The sequence below is a fragment of the Pecten maximus genome, chromosome 19 (genome assembly GCF_902652985.1).
Source record: "Pecten maximus chromosome 19, xPecMax1.1, whole genome shotgun sequence".
Taxonomy (NCBI): Eukaryota; Metazoa; Mollusca; class Bivalvia; order Pectinida; family Pectinidae; genus Pecten; species Pecten maximus.
This window is the reverse complement of record NC_047033.1, coordinates 27,352,220-27,378,741: the sequence shown is the minus strand read 5'-3', so window position 1 is coordinate 27,378,741 and position 26,522 is coordinate 27,352,220. Positions and strand designations below refer to the sequence as shown.

Genomic DNA, 26,522 nt, shown 5'->3' with positions numbered 1-26,522 from the left:
TAATCTGGACACTTGTAATAAACAGACCCTTATCTGAACCTGTGTAATGTGGACACTTGTTATAAACACACCTTTATCTGAACCTGTGTTATCTGGAACTTCTGGCAGCACTTCGGATGTAGTGGTAATGATCTTGACAGAAATTCTCTTTTACAGAGTTTAAAGTGGAATGAGTTTCTGGTTTTTCTGTTGTTGTTTATACGGTAATGACCCGCCTTTCAGTGATAAGTGGTACTGCTGTCTGTTTCCATGTTCACAGTTTTTTCTTTTTGATAATTAACTTCTCATGACTGTGGTAAATTTGAGGGGGAGGCAGTCTGTGAAGTGTTTTCACCATAAACCTGGGTCGTTCTGTTTCCTCTGCTCTGCTATTGTGAATTATGGTCAGATCGTCAGTATTATTTTGAGAAGAGTAGTGAGGTGTGAACGGCATGAGGTAAGTCTCGAAAATTTGTATTGGTAGTTTTAGATTTCTGATAATTTGGCATTAGTAGTTTTAGAGTTCTATAATTTGGTATTGGTAGATTTAGAGTTCTGTTAATTTGGTATTGGTAGATTTAGAGTTCTGTTAATTTGGTATTGGTAGATTTAGAGTTCTGTTAATTTGGCATTGGTAGTTTTAGAGTTCTATAATTTGGTATTGGTAGATTTAGAGTTTTTATCTTTGTTCCTAATGTATAGTGTAGGTTCTGTGTGACCAACTTTTAATGTATAGTCTAGTTACTGTGTGACCAACATTTAATGTTCCTGATCTATAGTGTAGGTTCTGTGTGACCAACTTTTAATGTTCCTGATGTATAGTGTAGGTTCTGTGTGACCAACATTTAATGTTCCTAATGTATAGTGTAGGTTCTGTGTGACCAGCTTTTAATGTATAGTCTAGTTACTGTGTGACCAACATTTAATGTTCCTGATCTATAGTGTAGGTTCTGTGTGACCAACATTTAATGTTCCTGATGTATAGTGTAGGTTCTGTGTGACCAACTTTTAATGTTCCTGATGTATAGTGTAGGTTCTGTGTGACCAACATTTAATGTTCCTAATGTATAGTGTAGGTTCTGTGTGACCAGCTTTTAATGTATAGTCTAGTTACTGTGTGACCAACATTTAATGTTCCTGATGTATAGTGTAGGTTCTGTGTGACCAACATTTAATGTTCCTAATGTATAGTGTAGGTTCTGTGTGACCAACATTTAATGTTCCTGATGTATAGTGTAGGTTCTGTGTGACCAACTTTTAATGTTCCTAATGTATAGTGTAGGTTCTGTGTGACCAACTTTTAATGTATAGTGTAGGTTCTGTGTGACCAACTTTTCTCCTGAACCCAAAGCCGTATTATGACCGAACATTCACCTCAAATTAAGACCAGTTTGTGACATGTTGGTGGTTACCCCATTGTCAAATCATCCTATTGGAGATATCTCACTTTTACATTTTATACTAGTACAAAAAACAGGTAAAAACATCACATCAGTGTATCCTGCTTATCACACATGCTCTTATAATGATTGATGATGTATCTCTTCCTTCCCTCTTACCCCTATACCCTTAATCCACACTCTTCTCTGCCCCTCCCCCCTATACACACATGATGGCTGCCCCTCCCCTCTCCTTCCGCTTATATACACATATGACCCTTAATCCACACTCTTCTCTGCCCCTCTCCCCCCATCCCCTCCCCCCATATACACACGTGATGGCTGCCCCTCCTCCCATATACATACATGATGGCTGCCCCTCCCCCCCCCCCCCCCATATATACACATGATTGCTGCCTCTCCCCCCCATATACACACATGATGGCTGCCCCTCCCCCCCCCCCATATATACACATGATGGCTGCCTCTCCCCCACCTATACACACATGATGGCTGCCGCTCCCCTCCCCCTTATATACACATACACATGATGGCTGCCCCTCCCCCCATATACACACATGATGGCTGCCTCCCCCCCCCCCCCCCCCCCCCCATATACACACATGATGGCTGCCGCTCCCCTTCCCGCTTATATCACACATTATGGCTGCCCCTCCCCCCCCCCCATATACACACATTATGGCTGCCCTCCCCCCGCCCATATACACACATGATGGCTGCCCCTCCCCCCCCCATATACACACATGATGGCTGCCCCTCCCCCCGCCCATATACACACATGTTGGCTGCCCCTCCTCCTTTACAGTGATGATGATACCTCATTACTTTGTCTATAAGACAAACTTTAACCAGCTAATGTTTACTCTTTCAGCCATTACCAAAGAGGACACTATACATGAGAGTGACCAGGAGGTGAGTAGCTTGTCAGTGGGCAGTGGGCGTGGCCAAGTAATCAGTAAGGTGGGGGTGTGGGGGAGGGGGGGGGGGGGCAAGTAATCAGTAAGGTTGGGCTAACCTAAGGTTAAGGTGGGCGTGGCCAGGTTATCAGTAAGGTGGGGTTCACATAAGGTTAAGATGGGCGTGACCAAGTAATCAGTAAGGTGGGGCTAACCTAAGATTAAGGTGGGCGTGGCCAGGCAATCAGTAAGGTGGGGCTAACCTAAGATTAAGGTGGGCGTGGCCAGGTTATCAGTAAGGTGGGGTTCACATAAGGTTAAGGTGGGCGTGGCCAGGTTATCAGTAAGGTGGGGCTAACCTAAGGTTAAGGTGGGCGTGACCAAGTAATCAGTAAGGTGAGGTTCACATAAGGTTAAGATGGGCGTGTCCAGGTAATCAGTAAGGTGGGGCTAACCTAAGATTAAGGTGGGCGTGGCCAGGCAATCAGTAAGGTGGGGCTAACCTAAGATTAAGGTGGGTGTGACCAAGTAATCAGTAAGGTGGGGCTAACCTAAGGTTAAGGTGGGCGTGACCAAGTAATCAGTAAGGTGGGGCTAACCTAAGGTTAAGGTGGGCGTGACCAAGTAATCAGTAAGGTGGGGCTAACCTAAGGTTAAGGTGGGCGTGACCAAGTAATCAGTAAGGTGGGGCTAACCTAAGGTTAAGGTGGGCGTGACCAAGTAATCAGTAAGGTGGGGCTAACCTAAGATTAAGGTGGGCGTGGCCAGGCAATCAGTAAGGTGGGGCTAACCTAAGATTAAGGTGGGCGTGACCAAGTAATCAGTAAGGTGGGGCTAACCTAAGATTAAGATTAAGGTGGGCGAGACCAAGTAATCAGTAAGGTTGTATCTCGTAATGAGAATGGGTTCTGATGGTACACTGTGTATGACTTGTTTTGTAAGTCATTAAAATGTTAAACTAGTTAAACAAAGGTGTATAAACAACAAGACCTTTTGTTTTGTTTACAGTCAGAACAGGAGGGTCTTGTGAATGGTGTCTCCCCCGACGGTGTGCGAGGCTACCCTGGGGCCAATCTCACTCTCCAGCGCTGTTCCCATAAGGACGATTATGAAGGGCCGAATGGGATCAACCCAGCTAACCGACACACTGGCGGATACCACACCCTAGGCAGGCCTACCGTGGTACACCGCCTCACAAGTATGAACTTCTTATGATAAAATCACTGTTGTTTGTGTTAAAATCTATACCCCTAGTTTTTGAGAGACAAGAACCATGATCTGTTGTTTTTGAGAGATAAGAACCATGATCTGTTGTTTTTGAGAGATAAGAACCATGATCTGTTGTTTTTGACAGATAAGAACCATGATCTGTTGTTTTTGACAGATAAGAACCATGATCTGTTGTTTTTGACAGATAAGAACCATGATCTGTTGTTTTTGACAGATAAGAACCATGCTCTGTTGTTTTTGACAGATAAGAACCATGATGTGTTGTTTTTGACAGATAAGAACCATGATTTGTTGTTTTTGACAGATAAGAACCATGATCTATTATTTTTGACAGATAAGAACCATGATTTGTTGTTTTTGACAGATAAGAACCATGATCTGTTGTTTTTGACAGATAAGAACCATGATCTGTTGTTTTTAAGAGATAAGAACGTTGATCTGTTGTTTTTGATAGGTAAGAGCAATGATCTGCTATTATCGACAGATAAGTGCCATTCTTTGTTTTTGGCAAATAAGTACCATAAGCTTGTTGTGTTGTTTTTTGCTGATAAAAAAACATAAAAACTCTGTTTTTGACAAATAAAAACATGCTCTGAAACATGCTCTGATGTTTTTGAGAGATAAGAACCAATATGTTGTGTTGTTTTTGACAGATAAGAACCATGCTCTGTTGTTTTTAACAGATAAGAACCATGCTCTGTTGTTTTTGACAGATAAGAACCATGATCTGTTGTTTTTGACAGATAAGAACCATGATCTGTTGTTTTTGACAAAGAACCATGATCTGTTGTTCTTGACAGATAAGAACCATGCTCTGTTGTTTTTGACAGATAAGAACCATGATCTGTTGTTTTTGACAGATAAGAACCATGATCCATTATTTTTGACTGATTAGAACCATGCTTTGTTGTTTTTGACAGATAAGAACCATGCTCTGTTGTTTTTGACAGATAAGAACCATGATCTGTTGTTCTTGACAGATAAGAACCATGCTCTGTTGTTTTTGACAGATAAGAACCATGATCTGTTGTTTTTGACAGATAAGAACCATGATCCATTATTTTTGACTGATAAGAACCATGCTTTGTTGTTTTTGACAGATAAGAACCATGCTCTGTTGTTTTTGACAGATAAGAACCATGATCTGTTGTTCTTGACAGATAAGAACCATGCTCTGTTGTTTTTGACAGATAAGAACCATGATCTGTTGTTTTTGACAGATAAGAACCATGATCCATTATTTTTGACTGATAAGAACCATGCTTTGTTGTTTTTGACAGATAAGAACCATGCTCTGTTGTTTTTGACAGATAAGAACCATGCTCTGTTGTTTTTGACAGATAAGAACCATGATCTGTTGTTTTTGACAGATAAGAACCATGCTCTGTTGTTTTTGACAAAGAACCATGATCTGTTGTTTTTGACAGATAAGAATCATGCTTTGTTGTTTTTGACAGATAAGAACCATGATCCGTTGTTTTTGACAGATAAGAACCATGATGTGTTGTTCTTTACAGATAAGAACCATGATTTGTTTTTGACAGATAAGAACCATGCTCCAGTAAAGCGGCATCATTCAGCTGGGGATATGCTTGACGGAACATTTGATCTTGACTCACCGCCTGATAATGAAAAACATGAACGACCTAAGTCTGAGGGTCATACATATCTACGACAGTTCTCTCCGAAACGAACATCTAGTTACGGAGTATGTATCGCCTGTCCTATCAACAGTGATTACAAAACTTTTCATGTAAATAAGAATTAGCAAAACTTTTGTGAAATCGCTTCTTCCATATACTGTTTAGCTGGTAATATTCTTGGTCCATTAAAAATTAGTGTGAAAATGGATACTCCACCAATATTTATATACCGTATACGACCTAATAAGGGCGCAGGGTGCGGGTAATTGATAAATGCATGGGGGTGCCCTTATTAGGTCATATACGGTATACGCATCCATTTAATATATATTTGTATACATGTACATGTATTTTGATACAATTAGTAATAGTAATCTGACAATTTGACATTCAGTAAAAGCACAAACAAAAACACTGTTTATTAACAATAATAACGCAAATATTTTCATCCAAAATCGACCCAAGTCTGACAACCATTACGGACCAAATCCAAGATGGCCACGTGCATTTCGGCTTATTGTATAAGTCGGTTAATCGGGTAAAAAGTCTCCGCAAATAGGCAACCCGATTAAGCGGAATGCACTGTATACACACAAGTATATATTATTGTCGCTGATAACAGTTACAATGTGATACTGCAGGAAATTTAATAACCATGAGCTAGTTTTAGCTGTGACAAACATGGAAAAATAAGTGTAAAAGTTCTGTTTAGTAGTTTTGATATGTATCAACTATGTGGCCATTTTGAGCCAACTATTTTAAAATTGAAGAAGGGGGCTTATTTGTGAGAAGGTGATTAATTGCAGATAAATACCGTACTCATTTTTGGAAGCAAAAAATTAACACAAGTTGTTAAACAACATATTGGTAATTATTACTGTAAACAGATTATTTTTGGAGATCTCAAATCTCCACATAACAGATTAGCACTACAAAGTATTGGCCCTTCTGTATAATTTCTATAGAAATAGTCAATAAGAGTAAAAGTTAGTACTAGGCTAAGCGCCATCACAATTAAGGAAATTTTAATGCTTCCTGTGCAAAGAGCATTAAAATAAGATTACCACTTAAATAAGATTACCACTAAAATGAGATTATCACTAAAATAAGATTACCACTAAAATAAGATTACCACTAAAATGAGATTACTACTAAAATAAGATTTACCACTAAAATAAAATCAACACTAAAATAAGATTACCACTAAAATAAGATTACCACTAAAGTAAAATCACCACTAAAATGATATCACCACTAAAATATGTACATTTGCAGTATGAGAACATTAATTGTTACGTTGTGATACAGAAGTATTGCCGTGGCCTTTAGTAGTGGGGGCCGCGGTGGCCGAGTGGTTAAGGTGTCTCAACACTTTATCACTAGCCCTCCAACTCTGGGTTGCAAGTTTGAAACCTATGTAGGGCAGTTGCCAGGTACTGACCATAGGCCGGTGGTTTTTCTCCGGGTACTCCAGCTTCCTGCTTAGCGCTCAGCATAAAAGGAGTGGGACGACTGGTTCGCCCGTTGTCAGTATAATGTGACCGGGTGGGGTGTGCTGCTGGGTGTCTTCGGCAGTATGCTCCAGTGAGGTAGCACTATAAATCGGCAAAAGTTCCGGCCTATCACAAGGAGACTTAACACGAACATACTGCAGCCTCCCAAAACACACATACGCACTCACCACACACATGCATGTTGCACGCATGGGAGGCCGTCCTTAAATGACCTTAGCTGTTAATAGGACGTTAAGCAAAATAAACCAAACCAAACTCCAGCTTTCCTCCACCTCCAAAACCTGGCATGTCCTTAATGACCCTGGCTGTTAATAGGACGTTAAATAAAATAAACCAAACCAAACTTTAGTAGTGAGCCTTTGTCTTTCCAGGGGAATTCACCGTTCGGGAAGGCTGATTCTTACCAAAAGTTGGAACAGCTCGGTGAGGGGAGCTATGCAACTGTCTACAAAGGGTTTAGTTGGTAAGTGTATTAGATATGTAGCCATTGATAGAGAGCTGTGATACTGTCTACAAAGGGTTTAGTTGGTAAGTGTATTAGATATGTAGCCATGGATAGAGAGCTGTGATAATGAAATATTCACCAATTATGTCTATATTTGTTAATGGTTGATTTCACAGCGAGACAATATGTTCATTGCACTGTTTACCAGTATATTTTTTCACTATCATGAAAACGGCAGGGAAAACCGTGTCGAGAAAAAAAAAGAAAAAAAAGAAACAAAGTTTCTCACTGGTTAAGGAGATAAGTCATGTATTAAATGGTGTAGTGCCTCTTCTGTCATGTCATGTATTAAATGGTGTGGAGCCTCTTCTGTCATGTCATGTATTAAATGGTGTAGAGCCTCTTCTATTATGTCATGTATTAAATGGTGTAGTGCCTCTTCTAGCTAGCTGTCATCCATCAACTTTTGCATTAAACAACGTACAAAAGTACAAAGCAGATATATCAACCTTATGTGGCAGCATGTTTTGAGTATGGAAATCAAAATTAATACATTTGTACAAATGGTGTCTCTCCTGAAGTAGGAAAGGATGGAGCCCAAGCAGCTGATTTGATTTCACATCAATGTTATATTCAACCAAATTACAGAACCATTAATTTAGACAGCAGGATACAGAGCCAAAGGGAATCAAAAGTTATGAATGCTGACACACTTCTGAGATCTTGTCCTTCACCGTCCAACTTTCTGTAGTAGCATTCTTCATTTATCTTGTCAGGATCATAAGATGTATTGATAAAGCATTTCAAGAGCTAAATCCCCCCAAACGTCAGAAGTGTCTATACAGGCATGTATGTCATACAGGTTTGCATGTCATACAGGTTTGTATGTCATACAGGTGTGAATGTCATACAGGTGTGTATGTCATACAGGTGTGAATGTCATACAGGTGTGAATGTCATACAGGTGTGGATGTCACACAGGTGTGAATGTCATACAGGTGTGTATGCCATACAGCTGTGAATGTCATACAGATGTGTATGTCATACAGGCATGTAATTCATACAGGTGTGGATGTCATACAGGTGTGGATGTAACACAGGTGTGGATGTCATACAGGTGTGGATGTCACACAGGTGTGTATGTCATACAGGTGTGTATGTCATACAGGTTTGAATGTCATACAGGTGTGGATGTAACACAGGTGTGGATGTCATACAGGTGTGGATGTAACACAGGTGTGGATGTCATACAGGTGTGGATGTCACACAGGTGTGTATGTCATACAGGTTTGAATGTCATACAGGTGTGGATGTCATATAGGTGTGTATGCCATACAGGTGTGAATGTCATACAGATGTGTATGTCATACAGGCATGTAATTCATACAGGTGTGGATGTCATACAGGTGTGGATGTAACACAGGTGTGGATGTCATACAGGTGTGTATATGTCACACAGGTGTGGATGTCACACAGGTGTGGATGTCACACAGGTGTGGATGTCATACAGATGTGGATGTCATACAGGTGTGAATGTCATACAGGCATGTAATTCATACAGATGTGAATGTCATACAGGTGTGGATGTCACACAGGTGTGGATGTCACACAGGTGTGGATGTCATACAGGTGTAGATGTCATACAGGCATGTAATTCATACAGGTGTGTTTGTCATACAGGTGTGTTTGTCATACAGGTGTGTTTGTCATACAGGCATGTTTATAATACAGGTGCATACTGGTCATACAGTTGTGTATGGTGTATGGTGTATGTCATACAGGTATGTATATCATATCTGTAGGAGTGATAATTGTTATTCTAATGAGTTGAAATACTTATGTTTCAGTTTAACCAATCAGATCGTTGCTCTGAAGGAAATCCGGTTACAGGCTGAGGAGGGAGCACCGTTTACTGCTATCAGAGAAGGTAAAGATATAATGGGCCTTATATCCAGTTAATTTGTCCTCTTTATGAAACTGGTGTAATATACCCTGTTGTGTAATATACCCCGTAGTGTAATATACCCCATAGTGTAATATACCCTGGAGTGTAATATACCCCGGAGTGTAATATACCCCAGAGTGTAATATACCCCGGAGTGTAATATACCCCAGAGTGTAATATACTCCGGACTATAATATACCCTGGAGTGTAATATACCCCGGAGTGTAGTATACCCCGGAGTGTAATATACCCCAGAGTGTAATATACCCCGGAGTGTAATAAACTCTGGAGTGTAATATACCCCGGAGTGTAATATACCCCAGAGTGTAATATACCCCGGAGTGTAATATACTCCGGACTATAATATACCCTGGAGTGTAATATACCCCGGAGTGTAGTATACCCCGGAGTGTAATATACCCCAGAGTGTAATATACCCCGGAGTGTAATAAACTCTGGAGTGTAATATACCCCGGAGTGTAATATACCCCAGAGTGTAATATACCCCGGAGTGTAATATACTCCGGACTATAATATACCCTGGAGTGTAATATACCCCGGAGTGTAGTTTACCCCGGAGTGTAATATACCCCAGAGTGTAATATACCCCGGAGTGTCATATACCCCGGTCTGTAATATACCCTGAAGTGTAGTATACCCCGGAGTGTAATATACCCTGGAGTGTAATATACCCCGGACTGTAATATACCCCGGAGTGTAATATACCCCGGAGTGTAATATACCCTGGAGTGTAATATACCCCGGTCTGTAATATACCCTGGAGTGTAATATACCCTGGAGTGTAATATACCCCGGATTGTAATATACCCTGGAGTGTAATATACCCCGGAGTGTAATATACCCCGGAGTGTAATATACCCCGGTCTGTAATATACCCTGGAGTGTAATATACCCCGGAGTGTAATATACCCCGGAGTGTAATATACCCCGGTCTGTAATATACCCTGGAGTATAATATACCCTGGAGTGTAATATACCCCGGATTGTAATATACCCCGGAGTGTAATATACCCCAGAGTGTAATATACCCCGGAGTGTAATATACCCCGGACGGTAATATACCCCGGACTGTAATATACCCCGGAGTGTAATATACTCCGGAGTGTAATATACCCTGGAGTGTAATATACCCTGGAGTGTAATATACTCCGGACTGTAATATACCCCAGAGTGTAATATACCCCGGAGTGTAATATACCCTGGAGTGTAATATACCCCGGAGTGTAATATACCCCGGAGTGTAATATACCCCGAAGTGTAATATACCCTGGAGTGTAATATACCCTGGAGTGTAATATACCCTGGAGTGTAATATACCCTGGAGTGTAATATACCCCAGAGTGTAATATACCCCGGAGTGTAATATACCCCAGAGTGTAATATACCCTGGACTGTAATATACCCCGGAGTGTAATATACCCTGGAGTGTTTTGATTGGCTATCTCAGTCAGAAGTCTGTTGTGACATCATAATATTGACAAGGACCTTTGGTCTTGAAATGATGATGACGTAACAAAATGGCTGCCTCCGTTCGATTTGGTTTTAAAAACCTATAACTGATGCAACTAGTGAGATTGATTTACCTATATAGGTTACAATTGTCTACCTGTGTTTATTGTTATGTAATAATCCTATATTCCTGTGACCAAGATAAATAGTTAAATTTCCAGAGATTAATAATTTCTCTGTTTATTTTTCAGCCTCACTTCTGAAGGGTCTAAAACACGCTAACATTGTCACACTTCATGACATCATACACACCAAGGAAACGCTAACTTTTGTGTTTGAGTATGTTGTAAGTATAATTGTATTTGTGTTTGAGTATGTTGTAAGTATAATTGTATTTGTGTTTGAGTATGTTGTAAGTATAATTGTATTTGTGTTTGAGTATGTTGTAAGTATAATTGTATTTGTGTTTGAGTATGTTGTAAGTATAATTGTATTTGTGTTTGAGTATGTTGTAAGTATAATTGTATTTGTGTTTGAGTATGTTGTAAGTATAATTGTATTTGTGTTTGAGTATGTTGTAAGTATAATTGTATTTGTGTTGGAGTATGTTGTAAGTGTGATTTTATTTGTGTTGGAGTATGTTGTAAGTATAATTGTATTTGTGTTTGAGTATGTTGTAAGTTTAATCATAAGAATCTGGGCTTTGGAAGTTTGAAACAATGTTTTTGCAGCCATGCCAGTGTGCAAACAAGTTATATTCCTATCACAGTAAGTTGAATTCAGTGCAAATGTAAATGTGACATACTCCAGTATTTGATATCGGTATAATTGTTGAAATATGTCACTCATTATTATATATATACACTTGATATGGATAATTAATATTTTCTGATATTTACAGTAATTAATGTCATGTCAGTAATAGCCTCCTTCCTTGTACAGTATCAGCTTGGTCATCAAAATGTTTGCTTCTGATGATGGTGTTGCATTATATGAGGCTGGGTGAGAAGAGTCAAAATAACACTGATCCAACTGCTTTGTTTGGTAGAATTTGGAATTGTTATGGAAAGGAATTCATGAGTTTAAAAGATATAGTTTTATTCCTTTGGATACTCTAATAAATATATTTGTTTGTCAGTGCGTGTGTGCAGTTTCATTGTAGTAAATTGTTCATCCTCTTTCTATATTCATGTGAAATGTTTAGTCCAAATTTTGATAATAAGACTGTTTTGTTTTATTTTTACAGCATACAGACCTTAGTCAGTACCTGGAGAAACACCCAGGTGGTCTCAATGCTTTTAATGTGAAGGTAAGATTCATGTATTAAACACTGTTCCTTAATGTACATAATTTAAAGGTCGTTATCTGGGAATTGGTTAAGCATCCATAGTCACAGATACCAATAACTTGTTGGACATTAAGATTCAGGAATTACACATCAAAAGTGTCAGTTGTATTTTGATATAAACAGATAGTGTCCAGATTAAAACAATCAAATGTCAGACACAGATATTTCTAACATGCTAGATTTTGTCACATTGACCTATATTTGATAGAGTATCCACAGCTATCTTGTCACAGTGACCTATATTTGATTCTGTTTCCACACTTTTCATGTCACAGTGACCTATATTTGATTCAGTCCAGCTACCATGTCACAGTGACCTTAATTTGATTCAGTTCACAGCTATCTTGTCTCAGTGACCTGTATTCTGTATCCACAGCTATCATGTCACAGTGACCTATATTTGATTCAGTCTACATCTGTCTTGTCACAGTGACCTGTATTTGATTCAGTTTCATCAGCTATCTTGTCACAGTGACCTAAATTTGATTCAGTCTGCAGCTATCATGTCACAGTGACCTATATTTGATTCAGTTCACAGCTATCATGTCACAGTGACCTATATTTGATTCAGTTCACAGCTATCATGTCACAGTGACCTATATTGATTCAGTCCAGCTATCATGTCACAGTGACCTAAATTTGATTCAGTTCACAGCTATCATGTCACAGTGACCTATATTGATTCAGTCCAGCTATCATGTCACAGTGACCTAAATTTGATTCAGTTCACAGCTATCTTGTCACAGTGACCTATATTCTGTATCCACAGCTATCTTGTCACAGTGACCTTAATTTGATTCAGTCTGCAGCTATCTTGTCACAGTGACCTATATTTTTTATCCACAGCTCCTGTTGTTCCAGTTACTACGGGGCCTGGCTTACTGTCACCAACGCAGAATCCTTCATCGGTCAGTTGACTGGTCATTTGTTTGACCTCTGGTTTCATTTGATGTGTTTTAGCTATTGTAAAGTAAAGGCTGTGTGATTTGGCAGTGTTGATGAGCATATATCTCCATAAATAGTGTTGACTTGTTTAACTAACAATGAATATAAAGTATTGAACTTTAGCGAGGTGAAAACATTATTTGTTGAGTAATATTTTTTATGGCCTTTCAAAATTATTCATTTTTAAAAAAAATTAACAAAAGATTTTACCACTTAAGTTTTAGAAGAGTCGTGACTAAATGTGTATGGTATAATTGATTGAAGTAAGACCATAACAACAACTACCTGGGTTATCAGGATTTTGTTTTTGATTTTGTTTTTTTTGTTGCTAGAATCCACAATCATGATGTTCTTGTAACTACTGAAGTTACACATTATGTTAACACTTCAATAATGAATGGTTTATATGTACGGTGTATTGATTTTAGGCTAATGAGGATAGATTTTAATATCTTAATAGGATATTAACATTGTTTTGATTATCATTTCAGAGATTTAAAACCACAAAACTTACTTATTCATGAAACTGGTGAACTTAAGCTGGCAGATTTTGGTAAGTTACATAACTTGTCCTAATAAAATGATGTGTTATCTCCATGGAAATTGAAAAATCATTCTCATTAAAACCTGACATGATAATTTTTAATTTCAGTAAAATTATGAAAAAGAAAGGTCATTGATGTCACAGATCTAGATATGTCCATATTTCTGACGTCATGTAAAATATTTATCATTCTTCTGAAAAAAAACTTGTCAGAATACAATTGCATTTGTCTGTGTTTATTGTTTAATTGAATTCATGCTGTTCATGACAATTTTGAAGATTGTACAACCACGACCTACTAAAATTCATTCTTTGATATAAAAGTCTTTGGAACCTTAAAAAAACTTTAAACATTATGATAAGTAAAAAATGGTGTTTAAAGGTATTATGACTTATGATTAAGAAACGGTATTTTCGTAAGCTTCATCAGCAACTTTGGGGGACTTCTGTAAAGGGTCTCGTTACAGTTAACAGTTATTGCCACTGAATTTTGTGAAAATAATTTTTTGTTTTATACAGGGTTAGCTCGAGCTAAGTCCATCCCTAGTCACACCTACTCCCACGAGGTCGTGACCTTGTGGTATAGGCCTCCGGATGTCCTCCTGGGCTCTACGAACTACTCCACGTCACTGGACATGTGGTCAGTCAACGTAAAACAGTCGATAAATTAATCTGAACTCTCATTCATTTGTGTAATGATGTACACACTAATTTTTCCTATTTTGTAGTTAAAGCGTCTCACATTTTACTTAAAAAAATGGCAGTTAAATTTTTCAGAGATTTGGCAGAAATCTGCTATTTTCTGTAGTTTGTAGTTACTTTAACAGAATATAAATAAAATTAAATCTATTGTAAATACATGTAGTATGTAGATGGCATCTACACACTTACAGGATTCAGGGGAGATAACTGTGGTCCTGACAGGATTCAGGGGAGATAACTGTGGTCCTGACAGGATTCAGGGGAGATAACTGTGGTCCTGACAGAATTACTAGCCAATTATTTTCGCTTTGAAATAATAATCATAAAATTTTCATGTTTATTTGTAGTAGTAATCAAAATATCAATATTTATTAAACTTTTAAGTAAATTTCCTTCTCACAAATAAGTCAACTTCTTATTTGTGCAGCATCATAAATTTTGAAATAGTAATTTGAAAATGGTTCACATTAGCCTTCCTCAAAATTTCATACCAAACTTTTATGCTATAAGAGGGCGCTTTTTATCTAGATATTTGATTTTTGCAGTGGTATGTTAAGTCAATTTTTTTCCTAACAGGGGTGTGGGTTGTATTTTCACGGAGATAATATTTTATTTTTGCCTTAGTACGTTTAAGTCAATTTCTTTCCTAACAGGGGTGTGGGTTGTATTTTCACGGAGATGATATCTGGCATGGCCACCTTTCCTGGCATGAAGGACTCTGTCGATCAACTGGACAAGATTTTCAGGGTAAAAACAGTAACTCATCTCATGCATATATACGAACATCTTTAATCAGTTATCAGAAGATCTGTGATATTATCATTTGTATCAGGTGTTGTAATATATAAGTTTATTGCATTTTTGCCAGCGAAATATAGAAATTTATTGAGTTAATAAAACTTATATTTTCACTGCAGTGTTGAGCAGTGAAAATATAAGATTTTGCAGTGAAAATTAAAGTTTTTCGCTTTTAACCAATCAGAGCAAACCTTTGTATTCACCTCATTGAAAATTGCTGATTTTTCCAATCGAAGCAAAGATAGATTAATTGGTAATTTTGCTGAATTTCTGAAATATTTAGACTAGTTTTTGACAAAATGCTCACTTGACGTTAGCTATTCATGCACAGATTCTCTGATAACAGCAGAAAACGCTTACATTGCGCTGATCAGTCCTTTCAAAATGGCGCCGTCAAGTTGACGTGGAGTAACGTCACAAAGAGATGACGTCATTACTGATTCATGCACTTTTTGACACTAGTAATTTTTGATGTTTTTAATTTTGTTTTTAAGTATATAAAATGCAATAAGAGAAAATTGAATGGTTTTCCGTTTAACATAACAATTATTTCACTCGTATGACGGAACATTTAGACATTTTTCACTCGTGCTTCACACTCATGAAAATATCAATATTCTGTCATACTTGTGAAATATATGTTATATTAAACGGGAAACCATTCAATATCCTCTATATATGAATGAATGAAATAAATCTTTGATCTCTACAATCAGATTGATATCACAAACATGTTGGTTTTTAATTTAGCTCACATGAACAAAAAGCAAGTGAGCTTAATGAGCAGGGTCCAACAGATAGCCTGTAACATGCTGGGGTAAAGGACTACCAATTTTGTTCAAACAATTAAATAACTAAAATGCTAAGTATATTGGTGCAATAAGCTGATTTAGTGATGGTAAAAAAGAAATACAGAGGTAGTTTTATTGATACAATAAGCTGATTTAGTGATTGTAAATAAGGAAAACTGAGGTAGTTATGATACAATAAGCCCATTTAGTGATCGTAAATAAAGAAAACTGAGGTAGTTTTATTGATACAATAAGCTCATTTAGTGATCGTAAATAAAGAAAACTGAGGTAGTTTTATTGATACAATAAGCTCATTTAGTGATCGTAAATAAGAAATACAGAGGTAGTTTTATTGATACAATCAGCTCATTTAGTGATTTATTGATACAATAAGCTCATTTAGTGATTTATTGATACAATAAGCTCATTTAGTGATCATAAATAAGAAATACAGAGGTAGTTTTATTGATACAATAAGCTGATTTAGTGATTGTAAATAAGGAAAAACTGAGGTAGTTATGATACAATAAGCCCATTTAGTGATCGTAAATAAAGAAAACTGAGGTAGTTTTATTGATACAATAAGCTCATTTAGTGATCGTAAATAAGGAATACAGAGGTAGTTTTATTGATACAATAAGCTCATTTAGTGATCATAAATAAGAAATACAGAGGTAGTTTTATTGATACAATAAGCTGATTTAGTGATTGTTAATAAGGAAAAACTGAGGTAGTTATGATACAATAAGCCCATTTAGTGATCGTAAATAAAGAAAACTGAGGTAGTTTTATTGATACAATAAGCTCATTTAGTGATCGTAAATAAGGAATACAGAGGTAGTTTTATTGATACAATAAGCTGATTTAGTGATTGTAAATAAGGAAAACTGAGGTAGTTATGATACAAGAAGCCCATTTAGTGATCGTAAATAAAGAAAACTGAGGTAGTTTTATTGATACAATAAGCTCATTTAGTGATCGTAAATAAGAAATACAGAGGTAGTTTTATTGATGCAATAAGCTCATTTAGTGATCGTAAATAAGGAAAACTGAGGTAGTTTTATTGATACAATAAGCTCATTTAGTTATTGTAAATAAGGAAAACTGAGAAAGGTCTATTGATACAATAAGTTCATTTAGTGATTGTAAATAAGGAAAACAGAGGTAGTTTTATTGATGCAATAAGCTCATTTAGTGATCGTAAATAAGGAAAACTGAGCTAGTTATGATACAATAAGCTGATTTAGTGATGATGAATTAATGATTAGGGAATACTGAGGGCTATTCCATTAAAATATCTACCTGACTCCAGGACTGCACAAAATATCACTTCTATACATGGTTGGATTACCTTCCTATTAATTCGATTTAATTTATTAAATAAATTCTATAGGTGGTACCCCTTAACCAAACCTGGAGTCCTTGGGAGGGGTAGACGTTTTACTGGAGTCATGGGGCGGGGTAGACGTTTTACTGGAGTCATGGGGCGGGGTAGACGTTTTACTGGAGTCATGGGGCGGGGTAGACGTTTTACTGGAGTCATGGGGCGGGGTAGACGTTTTACTGGAGTCCTGGAGTGGGGTAGACGTTTTACTGGAGTCATGGGGTGGGGTAGATGTTTTACTGGAGTCCTGGGGTGGGGTAGACGTTTTACTGGAGTCATGGGGTGGGGTAGATGTTTTACTGGAGTCCTGGAGTGGGGTAGATGTTTTACTGGAGTCCTGGGGTGGGGTAGACGTTTTACTGGAGTCCTGGGGCGGGGTAGATGTTTTACTGGAGTCCTGGGGTGGGGTAGATGTTTTACTGGAGTCCTGGGGTGGGGTAGATGTTTTACTGGAGTCCTGGGGTGGGGTAGATGTTTACTGGAGTCCTGGGGTGGGGTAGATGTTTTACTGGAGTCCTGGAGTGGGGTAGACGTTTTACTGGAGTCATGGGGTGGGGTAGACGTTTTACTGGAGTCATGGGGCGGGGTAGACGTTTACTTGAGTCATGGGGTGGGGTAGATGTTTACTGGAGTCCTGGGGTGGGGTAGATGTTTTACTGGAGTCCTGGGGTAGGGTAGATGTTTTACTGGAGTCATGGGGTGGGGTAGATGTTTTACTGGAGTCCTGTGGTGGGGTAGATGTTTTACTGGAAAAGCCTTGATATATATTTAAGTGATGAAATAAGCTGATTTAGTATTGCATGCTTATTATAGGCACTGGGCACACCAACAGACCAGGGCTGGGAAGGTGTCTCGAAGTACCCACACTACGACCTCAGTAAGTATACATTAACAAATTGTCATATGTGCCCACTCGACGTAGATATATTTTGCACATCGTTATACTGATTCCAGTTTGTGATTTTCTTAACAGAACATGAACTTTGCTATTCTTTGCATGAACTTTGCTATTCTTTGCTATTATTTGCACTATGATCTGTTTCAGAAAAGTAGTATTATAGGGTGTGCTATTCTTTGCACTAGCTATGATTTGTTTCAGAAAAGTAGTACTACAGGATCTACTATCTGTTTCAGAAAAGTTTATATGCTAGATCTGTAACCTCTGTCAGTTACTTCTGTGGTGTAATACTGTAGATGTCATTTATGATCTGTTTCAGAAAAATTTGTATTCTAGATCTACAGCGTCTGTAATGAAACCGTTGTCTTAGATGATGTCTATGTTATATTTCAGAAAAGTTCATATTCTTAGCCTAGTTCTATTAACTCTGTTAGTGATTTCTGTGGGTTTTTATGATGACTTCTATGGTCTTTTCCAGAAAAGTTTGTGTTGTACCCAATGCCCTGCCCTCTGGACACAGTCATCCCTAAACTGGGGTTCATTCCACATGCCACGCGCCTTGCCTCCCAGTTCCTACAGGTAAGACTGCATACTGCCTCGCGAACATATCACAGAACTTGGTACGACAGCTGGACAAGGATCAGTTCATTCTGAAACTTTTCCTATTTATCCTCAAATAATCCTCCACCCCTTATTAAAGTTTGGGGAAGACTTCTTTTTAAACCACTTTTAGCTTGCTATCTTAAGATTGATGATTCTGCCAAAATGAAGAAGGGGGCTTACTATGGAAACAGAGGCTTACATGATGAGTTCAGTTCCAAAGTTGATTATGGAAATGAGGGCATCAAACCTGTTGTGATAAACCTTGAATTTTTAAATGCATAGTATTCATTCAAAGTTTTCAGGGCCTAATTCGGGAAATCTCTAAGAATAAATCTCACTCTACACGACCAAGCTGTCCTAGGTATTGTTAGTCATAAACCTTTAACTATAGTCTACGTAACAACACAGATGTTTGAAATACTGTTAGTATTTCTGAAGAGTGTGTTGATGTCGTCATTAATGCTGTTTTTGTCTTTAAGATGGATCCTTACCAAAGGATTTCTGCCAAGAAAGCCCTACATTCAGAGTACTTTGCAGATCTACCCCCAAAGATTTATGAACTTCCAGACGGTGAGTGACACTGACATCAGTTTATTTAGAGTAGTGTCCCTTTGGTCTGGTTTATTTTTGTTTAACGTCCTATTAACAGCCAGGGTCATTTAAGGACGTGCCAAGTTTTAGAGGTGGAGGAAAGCCGGAGTACCTGGAGAAAAACCACCGGCCTATGGTCAGTACCTGGCAACTGCCCTACGTAGGTTTCGAACTTGTAACACAGACATGGAGGGCTAGTGATAAAGTGTCGGGACATGACATGCTTATACATACAAAAAAAAATGAATGCATAGTGTGATTGCTGCCACCGGTGAGCTTTCGCAATCATTGATTGCACTTGTCGTACCTTGTTAACACTTATAAATTACAACGTTATAGATTTACAAAACTTCTGTATTTTTTCAGTGGCCTCTATTTTTAACATTCCGGGATTGAAGCTCTTACCAGAACTAGATGAACTCATTGCCCCGACTATTTCTCCCAACCGACCCAGAGAACGGACCAGAATACGAACTACTCTCAAAGTTTAATCTTCTAAAGACAAGGTAATATCCTGTAAATCAGCCAACATCGACCACAGTTTAATCTAGTTTAATCAGTGAAATTTTCAAATTTTGAGATTTAAGCTAAATTTTCATGTTTAATTTTAAAAGAAGCTTGCTGAGATGAATGTCTACAAAATTTGTTGAAATGAATTTAATTAGCCTAGTCTCTGATTAGAATGAAGAGATATTCACGTTACTCTGAATCTGACTTATATTTATCATGGGGTCTATGTCAGCATTAATACTCGAGGAGAGGGAATCACAAATTCATATCTTTCACGATTATTTGATTTAATTATCTGAAAATAACACCTTCGAATGAAGGCCAAGGTATCGTCTACCTATATAAGAGTCTTGCAGAGCCCATGACTCTCATAGCTCATCGTTCGCGAATTTAAAATATCTCAGATCAGCAATCGTGAAATCATCTATTCGGGAATATGCCTGAAGAGGTAATTTTGCGAAATAAAGTTTTCATGAAATCTAAATGATTTAAATTACCATCCTCATGAATGACTTGGATCAACATAACAGATAAATGATACAGGCCCATCATGCCTCTTGTATGTTACAGAAGCGTGAATGCAGACTAGGACGGAAGAACGTGCGACTAAGTTGTTATATGCAAGAGGGTGTACTGCGCCCTCTGAAGTTGTACTGACCCAAATTTATATAATCGCCATCGCTGTCATTGCTGTCATTGCTGTCATCGCTACATTCCTCCACCTGTGTCAGTTTTTGGAGGTGTTACCGCTGATCATCTCCCTAAAGTGTTGTTACTTATCTTCGTGTCGTGATGTTTGTGATTATTCGCCGATCATCACCGTGACTGTTATGGACTGGATGTTTCCGCCTGTTTAGATCTAAACTTGACCAGAAACTTTCCATTCTCTTAAAAGGATTTCATGTTTCATGTATTGTTACTGTATAATTGTGTCTTCTAAGCAATCCTGAGAATATTTCTAGGGTTTTTATGTTGGCAATATTTTGTATTGTAAGATACATCCTCATTGGACAGATTTTATGTGTCCTAAATCCTCATTGGTCCATTTTTAATATCCTTGATAACATACCAGTCTGTACTACATGTATGTACGACAAAATTTTGTGTATGTTATTTAGAAATCTCTTGTATGCATGTGTAAGTGTAGTAAATTAGTTATAAAATGTAAGTTACCAGTAAATATTGACTTATAGGATAAGTATTTCATCTTCATCAATGCTATCATAAAATACTGTTATCAGGATTAATAATTGAGGTGAATTAACCCTTTTACCCCTACTGAACATATTGGACTTCAAATGATGAATGAATGGCAGTCTACTAAAGTTTCTTAGGGTTGAAAGGGGTTAAGGCTATATGCCACCTTATTGAGATGAATTAAGGCTATATGCTACCTTACTGAGATGCATTAAGGCTATATGCCACCTTACTGAGATGAATTAAGGCTATATGTCACCTTACTGAGATGAATTAAGGCTATATGCTACCTTACTGAGATGAATTAAGGCTATATGCTACCTTACTGAGATGCATTATGGGTGTATGTCACCTTACTGAGATGCATTATGGGTGTATGTTACCTTACTGAGATGAATTAAGGCTATATGTCACCTTACTGAGATGAATTAAGGCTATATGCCACCTTACTGAGATGAATTAAGGCTATATGCCACCTTACTGAGATGAATTAAGGCTATATGCTACCTTACTGAGATGCATTATGGGTGTATGTCACCTTACTGAGATGCATTATGGGTGTATGTCACCATTCTGACATGAATTAAGGCTATTTGCTAAATACTTCCTCCCAACGGGAAGCTGTACTGTTTGCTCACAACAGCATAATGATTCAAATGTGTACTTTAATCTAATGCTCTTAACTAAAGAAGTGAAATCAAATGAAAGAGAAATTGAATCAAAATTTTGTACTTTTTTTTGCTGCAAAAGTTTTATTTAGTAAAATGGATATTTCCATATTCAAACTTCTGTCACTTGACACTAATGATAGATAAATACTGTGACCATTGTTCATTTATACAGTAACAAAAGCAACTGTCTAGATACTGATGCCAAGGTCACTGTACTTCAAAGTCACCATAGCAACTGTCTAGATACTGATGCCAAGGTCACTGTACTTCAAAGTCACCATAGCAACTGTCTAGGTACTGATGCCAAGGTCACTGTCCTTTTGTAGTCAACATGGCAACTGTCCCAAGATACTGTTATCAAGGTCATTGTCTTTTGTAGTTGCCATGGCAACTCTACCTAGATACTGTTAGCAAGCTAGGTCACTGTCCTTTCGTAGTTGCCATGGAAACTCTCAAGATACTGTTACCAAGGTAACTGTCATTTTGTAGTTACCATGGAAACTCTTCCTAGATACTGTTACCAAGGTCACTGTCCTTTCGTAGTTGCCATGGAAACCCTTCCTAGATACTGTTACCAAGGTCATTGTCGTTTTGTAGTTGCCATGGAAACTCTTCCTAGATACTATTATTATTAAGGTCACTGTCCTTTTGTAGTTGCACTGTCCCTAGATGCTGGTTACAAATGACACTACATAAGTTAGTCATGACAAAGTCCTAGTCCGATTTTTTGCTTTGTATCTGCCGATTATTAGCTGCTGACATTGTTTTTGCATCCCATTTTGTTTTTCTTGCTTGATAGAGATTTTATTATTAGTGCTCTGCTGTGATTTATTTACTTAAAGTGGCAATATTTGTTCTTACCGTCAGTATTGTGTACAGTTTATACATAGTTTGTGATAAAATATTTCCTTTATATATGAACCATTATTATGAATCAAAACCGTGACTGAGGACACAAGTTTCATTTTTTGCCATGTATCTTTATAAATGTATGAAGACAACGTTGTCTTATCATTCTGTGTGTCGAAAAGACAGAGCAGATGGTTCTGTTTTTATTTGTAGAATGTTTGTGAACAATTTTAAATTTAGCCATGATGAAATATAAACAAAACCATCATATATAATTATATACGAGATACACTATCAGATAGATAAAATGTTACTGGGAGGGAAACGTGACAGCTTGTTGGCCGTTCCGACCAGTTGGATTGTTACAATTGTTAATTGTCAGAATTACAGAGAATGTGTAATATATTTGTGCAGTAACTCTTGAAGATGGTAAAATTTTCAAATTTTACACCAAAAGTACATTTTACAAACCTTCAATGGATAAGTTTAAGGGATATTCCACAAATGTGAAATTTCTTAGATGGGTTAATATGCTCCTTTCAAGATACTTTTGTAAAAAAATTTATTAAAGCGTCATATGAAATCCTAACTTGTGCCGAATATCCCTTTAATACCATAAAACTGTTTGAAACTGCTCTTTTTCAAATCGGGTTTAAAGTCTAATTTAGGCTAAAAAAATGTAGAGTCTCCCTTCAAAATACGGTGATCGGCAAAAAGTTACAATTAATATACTGGAAATGGAACTGTCATTTAAATACTTACATTAATTTACCCCAACAGTTTGTATTTTAAAATGACCTGTTATGAATATATAATGTTAATGAGTTATTAATTAGGTTAAAGGTAATAATCAAATACATTTCCATTAGCATATCGATAATTGATATAATTGTCATTGATATTTGTATCAAACAAGACAATATCGACAAAGCATTGACGATGACCTTGAAACTTGTGATACATGATTTAATTGAATTTTTATTGTTGGATTTACAGCATTAGATCCGTAAATGACCCCAATGTAAAAAAAACATGTGATCCCAGAGTTCTTTCTAGGTACTATTGTCAACTGACATCTGCCAACAAACCCATTTTTGTTTCGCATGCTTCCTGGGAAAGCAACATTGTAATTGATAACCCATTTCAACCCATAGGGGGTTGTTTATTAGAACAACTACAGCTGTGATTCCAAGCATCCTAGAGGGTGTTTATTAGAACAACTACAGCTGTAATTCCAGGCACCCTAGAGGGTGTTTATTAGAACAAATACAGCTGTGATTCCAGGTACCTTGGGGTGTTTATTAGAGCAAATACAGCTGTGATTCCGGGCATCATAGGGGATGTTTATTAGAACAACTACAGCTGTTATTTCAGGCACCCAAGAGGTGTGTTTATTAGAACAAATACAGCTGTGATTCCAGGCACCCTAGAGGGTGTTTATTGGAACAAATACAGCTGTGATTCCAGGCACCTTGGGGGTGTTTATTAGAACAACTACAGCTGTTATTTCAGGCACCCAAGAGGTGTGTTTATTAGAACAAATTGTGATTCCAGAGTTTTTGTCCCGACACCATGCTTACATTTTTAGTTGTGTTATAGTGCTATTTTTGGATATATGTCCAAACATTCACACCAATTATTTTTTTGTCTTCCATGTCAATGACTTAGATTTGTTTATTTCCATATTGTGTATGTTAAATCATGCGACAACCAAGCATAAACTTTATTTGAATGCACACAGGCATGGAACATGATTGAGGTATTTTCTGTATACAGGTTGTAGTTTATAATTACCTTCCAAGGTTCGCTCTGGGTATTATATATACGTTTCTTTTCAGATTAAATTGGGGACCTTTTCAATTTTTATCAACACGAACTGCGACCTCTATACTTAACAGGCCTCGTGGTTCCTGCCTTTGTTTACATGCTCCATCTTGCTTCCATTGTTTTAGTGTGTGCCATAATCCTTTGCATAATATGATGTATTTGTGTCGACATGATTGTCACCGATTTTATTCCATTGTTATGTTACATGATTCTGTCGGAAGTAGTGCTGATGTTTCGTGAAGACTTGTTGTACCATGTACCGCGCGGTGGAAGTTACTTTTTAAAAGAATTTTCGAAATCAATTCGTCTTATATATAGAAATGTGGGGATGGGCAAGTATAATTAAATGGGTATAAAACCAATTTACTTGTGACAGTTGCCTGTGAAATCTGTATAACGCTGGGCCTATCAATAAGCATGGGCTTATTGGTGAGCGTGGTGAATCAGTGTTACAAGTGACAGAGATACGTAGTGATGTCTCTCGCGTTTATTTCCCGTATTTTATAATGAAAAAAGCAAATTTTGATACGAAAATGACTGGCTTTCATTATCTGTGACTTTTAATGTCCTACAGTTGTTCATATGGCCATGTTGGGTACATCAGCAGGCTATAGCCAGGTCAGTTACAAAGTTATACAGGGGCATATGTCATATTATGACAACAGGCTTTCATATGATAGTGTGTGATGATTTACTAAAAATAATCCACTTGATGTAAAAAAGGGGAAATTTCATGTTTTGTATCATCGTAATACCATCACTTTATCATACAAAGTATATTTCACCACGGTTAAGATGTATTTACTGAAATAATGTATTATTGTCTTTTATTATCCTATTGTGTAGATCTGAATTGTTATCATACGTGGATTGATGTCATGTTCCTTATTTATTATAGTAAGCCTGTTTTACATCCGAATTCTCAACAAATCCAGGCTGAGGCCATTTTCTTAACATTTAAAAATCTGTCGCCTTTTACTGCAGGAAAGTATACATGTATGCAAGCCCCCAAGTGAAACAATGTCGATTATCCCTGTTAAATGCCGCAATTCTCGTGATTTTATGATCACAGAATTATCTAAGGTTGTCTACTATAATTGTAAACTTGTACTACAGTAATCTAAGTATAAAGGAATATTTCAAGTTCACTAGTTTACAGTCCATTGAGTTTAAATCTAAATTCACCCTAATACGCTTGGTAGAGCTAGTGAATTAATCTATTTGAGTAAACTTAGTCAACTAATGCAGAGTTCATTACAGTTGTAGACTTTGTAGTTCATTCTAGTAAGCTGTGTGTCATGCTCAACATTTATAAACTTTTTTCATGTGCTATGTTTTCCTAACAATTGAAAGCTGTGATACAGCGGACTTAAATCTAGTGAATCTTCACATTTGGTAAGATTTGGCTAGTCATCGATGTTGAGGTCATTCAAGGGAGATAACCTGCTAGCTTGTTCAGATTTAATGGAAACTATTGAGGGTTTTATGTAAATTTTCTCTTAAATTAATTTTTAAGACAGCAACCTTAGCTCACTATGTGACCCCACCTGACCTCTGAAATTGCTTACTTGTCAAAATCTTACCATTTGTGAAAGAATTGAGACAACTAAACTCTGAGCTTGATAGTTTACATTTTTGGGAGTTATATAGTTCACTATTAAGGAGTCAGAGAAATAAAACTGATCCAATTTTACCTCCGCCTTGTGTGTTGTGATTCTTATCTGACATGTCGACTGAGAACTACCACACAACAGAAACAATACAAAGAAGAACACTTTTATAAGAATTTTATTCACGATAATCATGATGAATTCTTTAACAACGAGTTCCATTTAAAACTTCCATGGCAATAATAAAGCACACAAAAGAGTGAACAAGTTCTGTCACCACAAACTGATATGGGGAGGGAATTCTAACATTGGCTTCATTAACATGGCCTAGTTCAGCTACATGCAACAGTGAAACTAACAGAAGCATATTACCTCCCCTTATGAGGAATTATCTCCCCTTATATTAACTATTACCTCCCTTTAATGAAGTATAAATTCTGATATACCTGGTAATATGAAATAACTAAGTCATTTTAATGGCAAATAAAAAAAAAATAATCTGTTGTCCATCACTTTCTGGGATAACTTGACTTCATGGCAGACTGTCCGTTCTAATAATAAGTACTATGTACCTCGGTATGTATACTTTGGCAAGATACAGTTGTCTGATATAAACAAGATATATATTACATTGACAAAATGTAAAATAATAATTAATGTAATTAAGGTTTAACTAAAAATCATAAAATAATTCATCAGTAATACAACACTTATAATAAAACAGTAAAGCAC

At 37.2% G+C, this 26,522-nt stretch overlaps 1 protein-coding gene across 2 annotated transcripts in view; it reads left to right on the top strand.

Annotated features, from left to right (window-relative positions):
* The window catches only part of LOC117317960 (cyclin-dependent kinase 14-like), a 51,708-nt gene extending 25,835 nt beyond the window's left edge, over window positions 1-25,873 (top strand). The window contains exons 3-19 of one of the 2 annotated variants that reach the window (XR_004530279.1): window positions 2,251-2,291; window positions 3,284-3,473; window positions 5,050-5,213; window positions 7,034-7,125; window positions 8,955-9,034; window positions 10,774-10,868; window positions 11,769-11,831; window positions 12,717-12,778; window positions 13,307-13,368; window positions 13,879-13,999; window positions 14,715-14,808; window positions 17,848-17,911; window positions 18,411-18,511; window positions 19,015-19,105; window positions 19,493-19,632; window positions 20,207-21,710; window positions 21,762-25,873. Coding sequence is in view for 1 of the 2 variants with exons in the window: in XM_033872929.1 (XP_033728820.1) it covers window positions 2,251-2,291; window positions 3,284-3,473; window positions 5,050-5,213; window positions 7,034-7,125; window positions 8,955-9,034; window positions 10,774-10,868; window positions 11,769-11,831; window positions 12,717-12,778; window positions 13,307-13,368; window positions 13,879-13,999; window positions 14,715-14,808; window positions 17,848-17,911; window positions 18,411-18,511; window positions 19,015-19,105; window positions 19,493-19,617 (1,445 nt within the window). In the remaining variant the exon portion in view is untranslated. Of the gene's footprint in view, window positions 1-2,250; window positions 2,292-3,283; window positions 3,474-5,049; window positions 5,214-7,033; window positions 7,126-8,954; window positions 9,035-10,773; window positions 10,869-11,768; window positions 11,832-12,716; window positions 12,779-13,306; window positions 13,369-13,878; window positions 14,000-14,714; window positions 14,809-17,847; window positions 17,912-18,410; window positions 18,512-19,014; window positions 19,106-19,492; window positions 19,633-20,206 lie in introns of both variants that reach the window. The other variant, XM_033872929.1, reaches the window with a different exon arrangement.
* The last annotated feature ends 649 nt before the right edge of the window (window positions 25,874-26,522 follow it).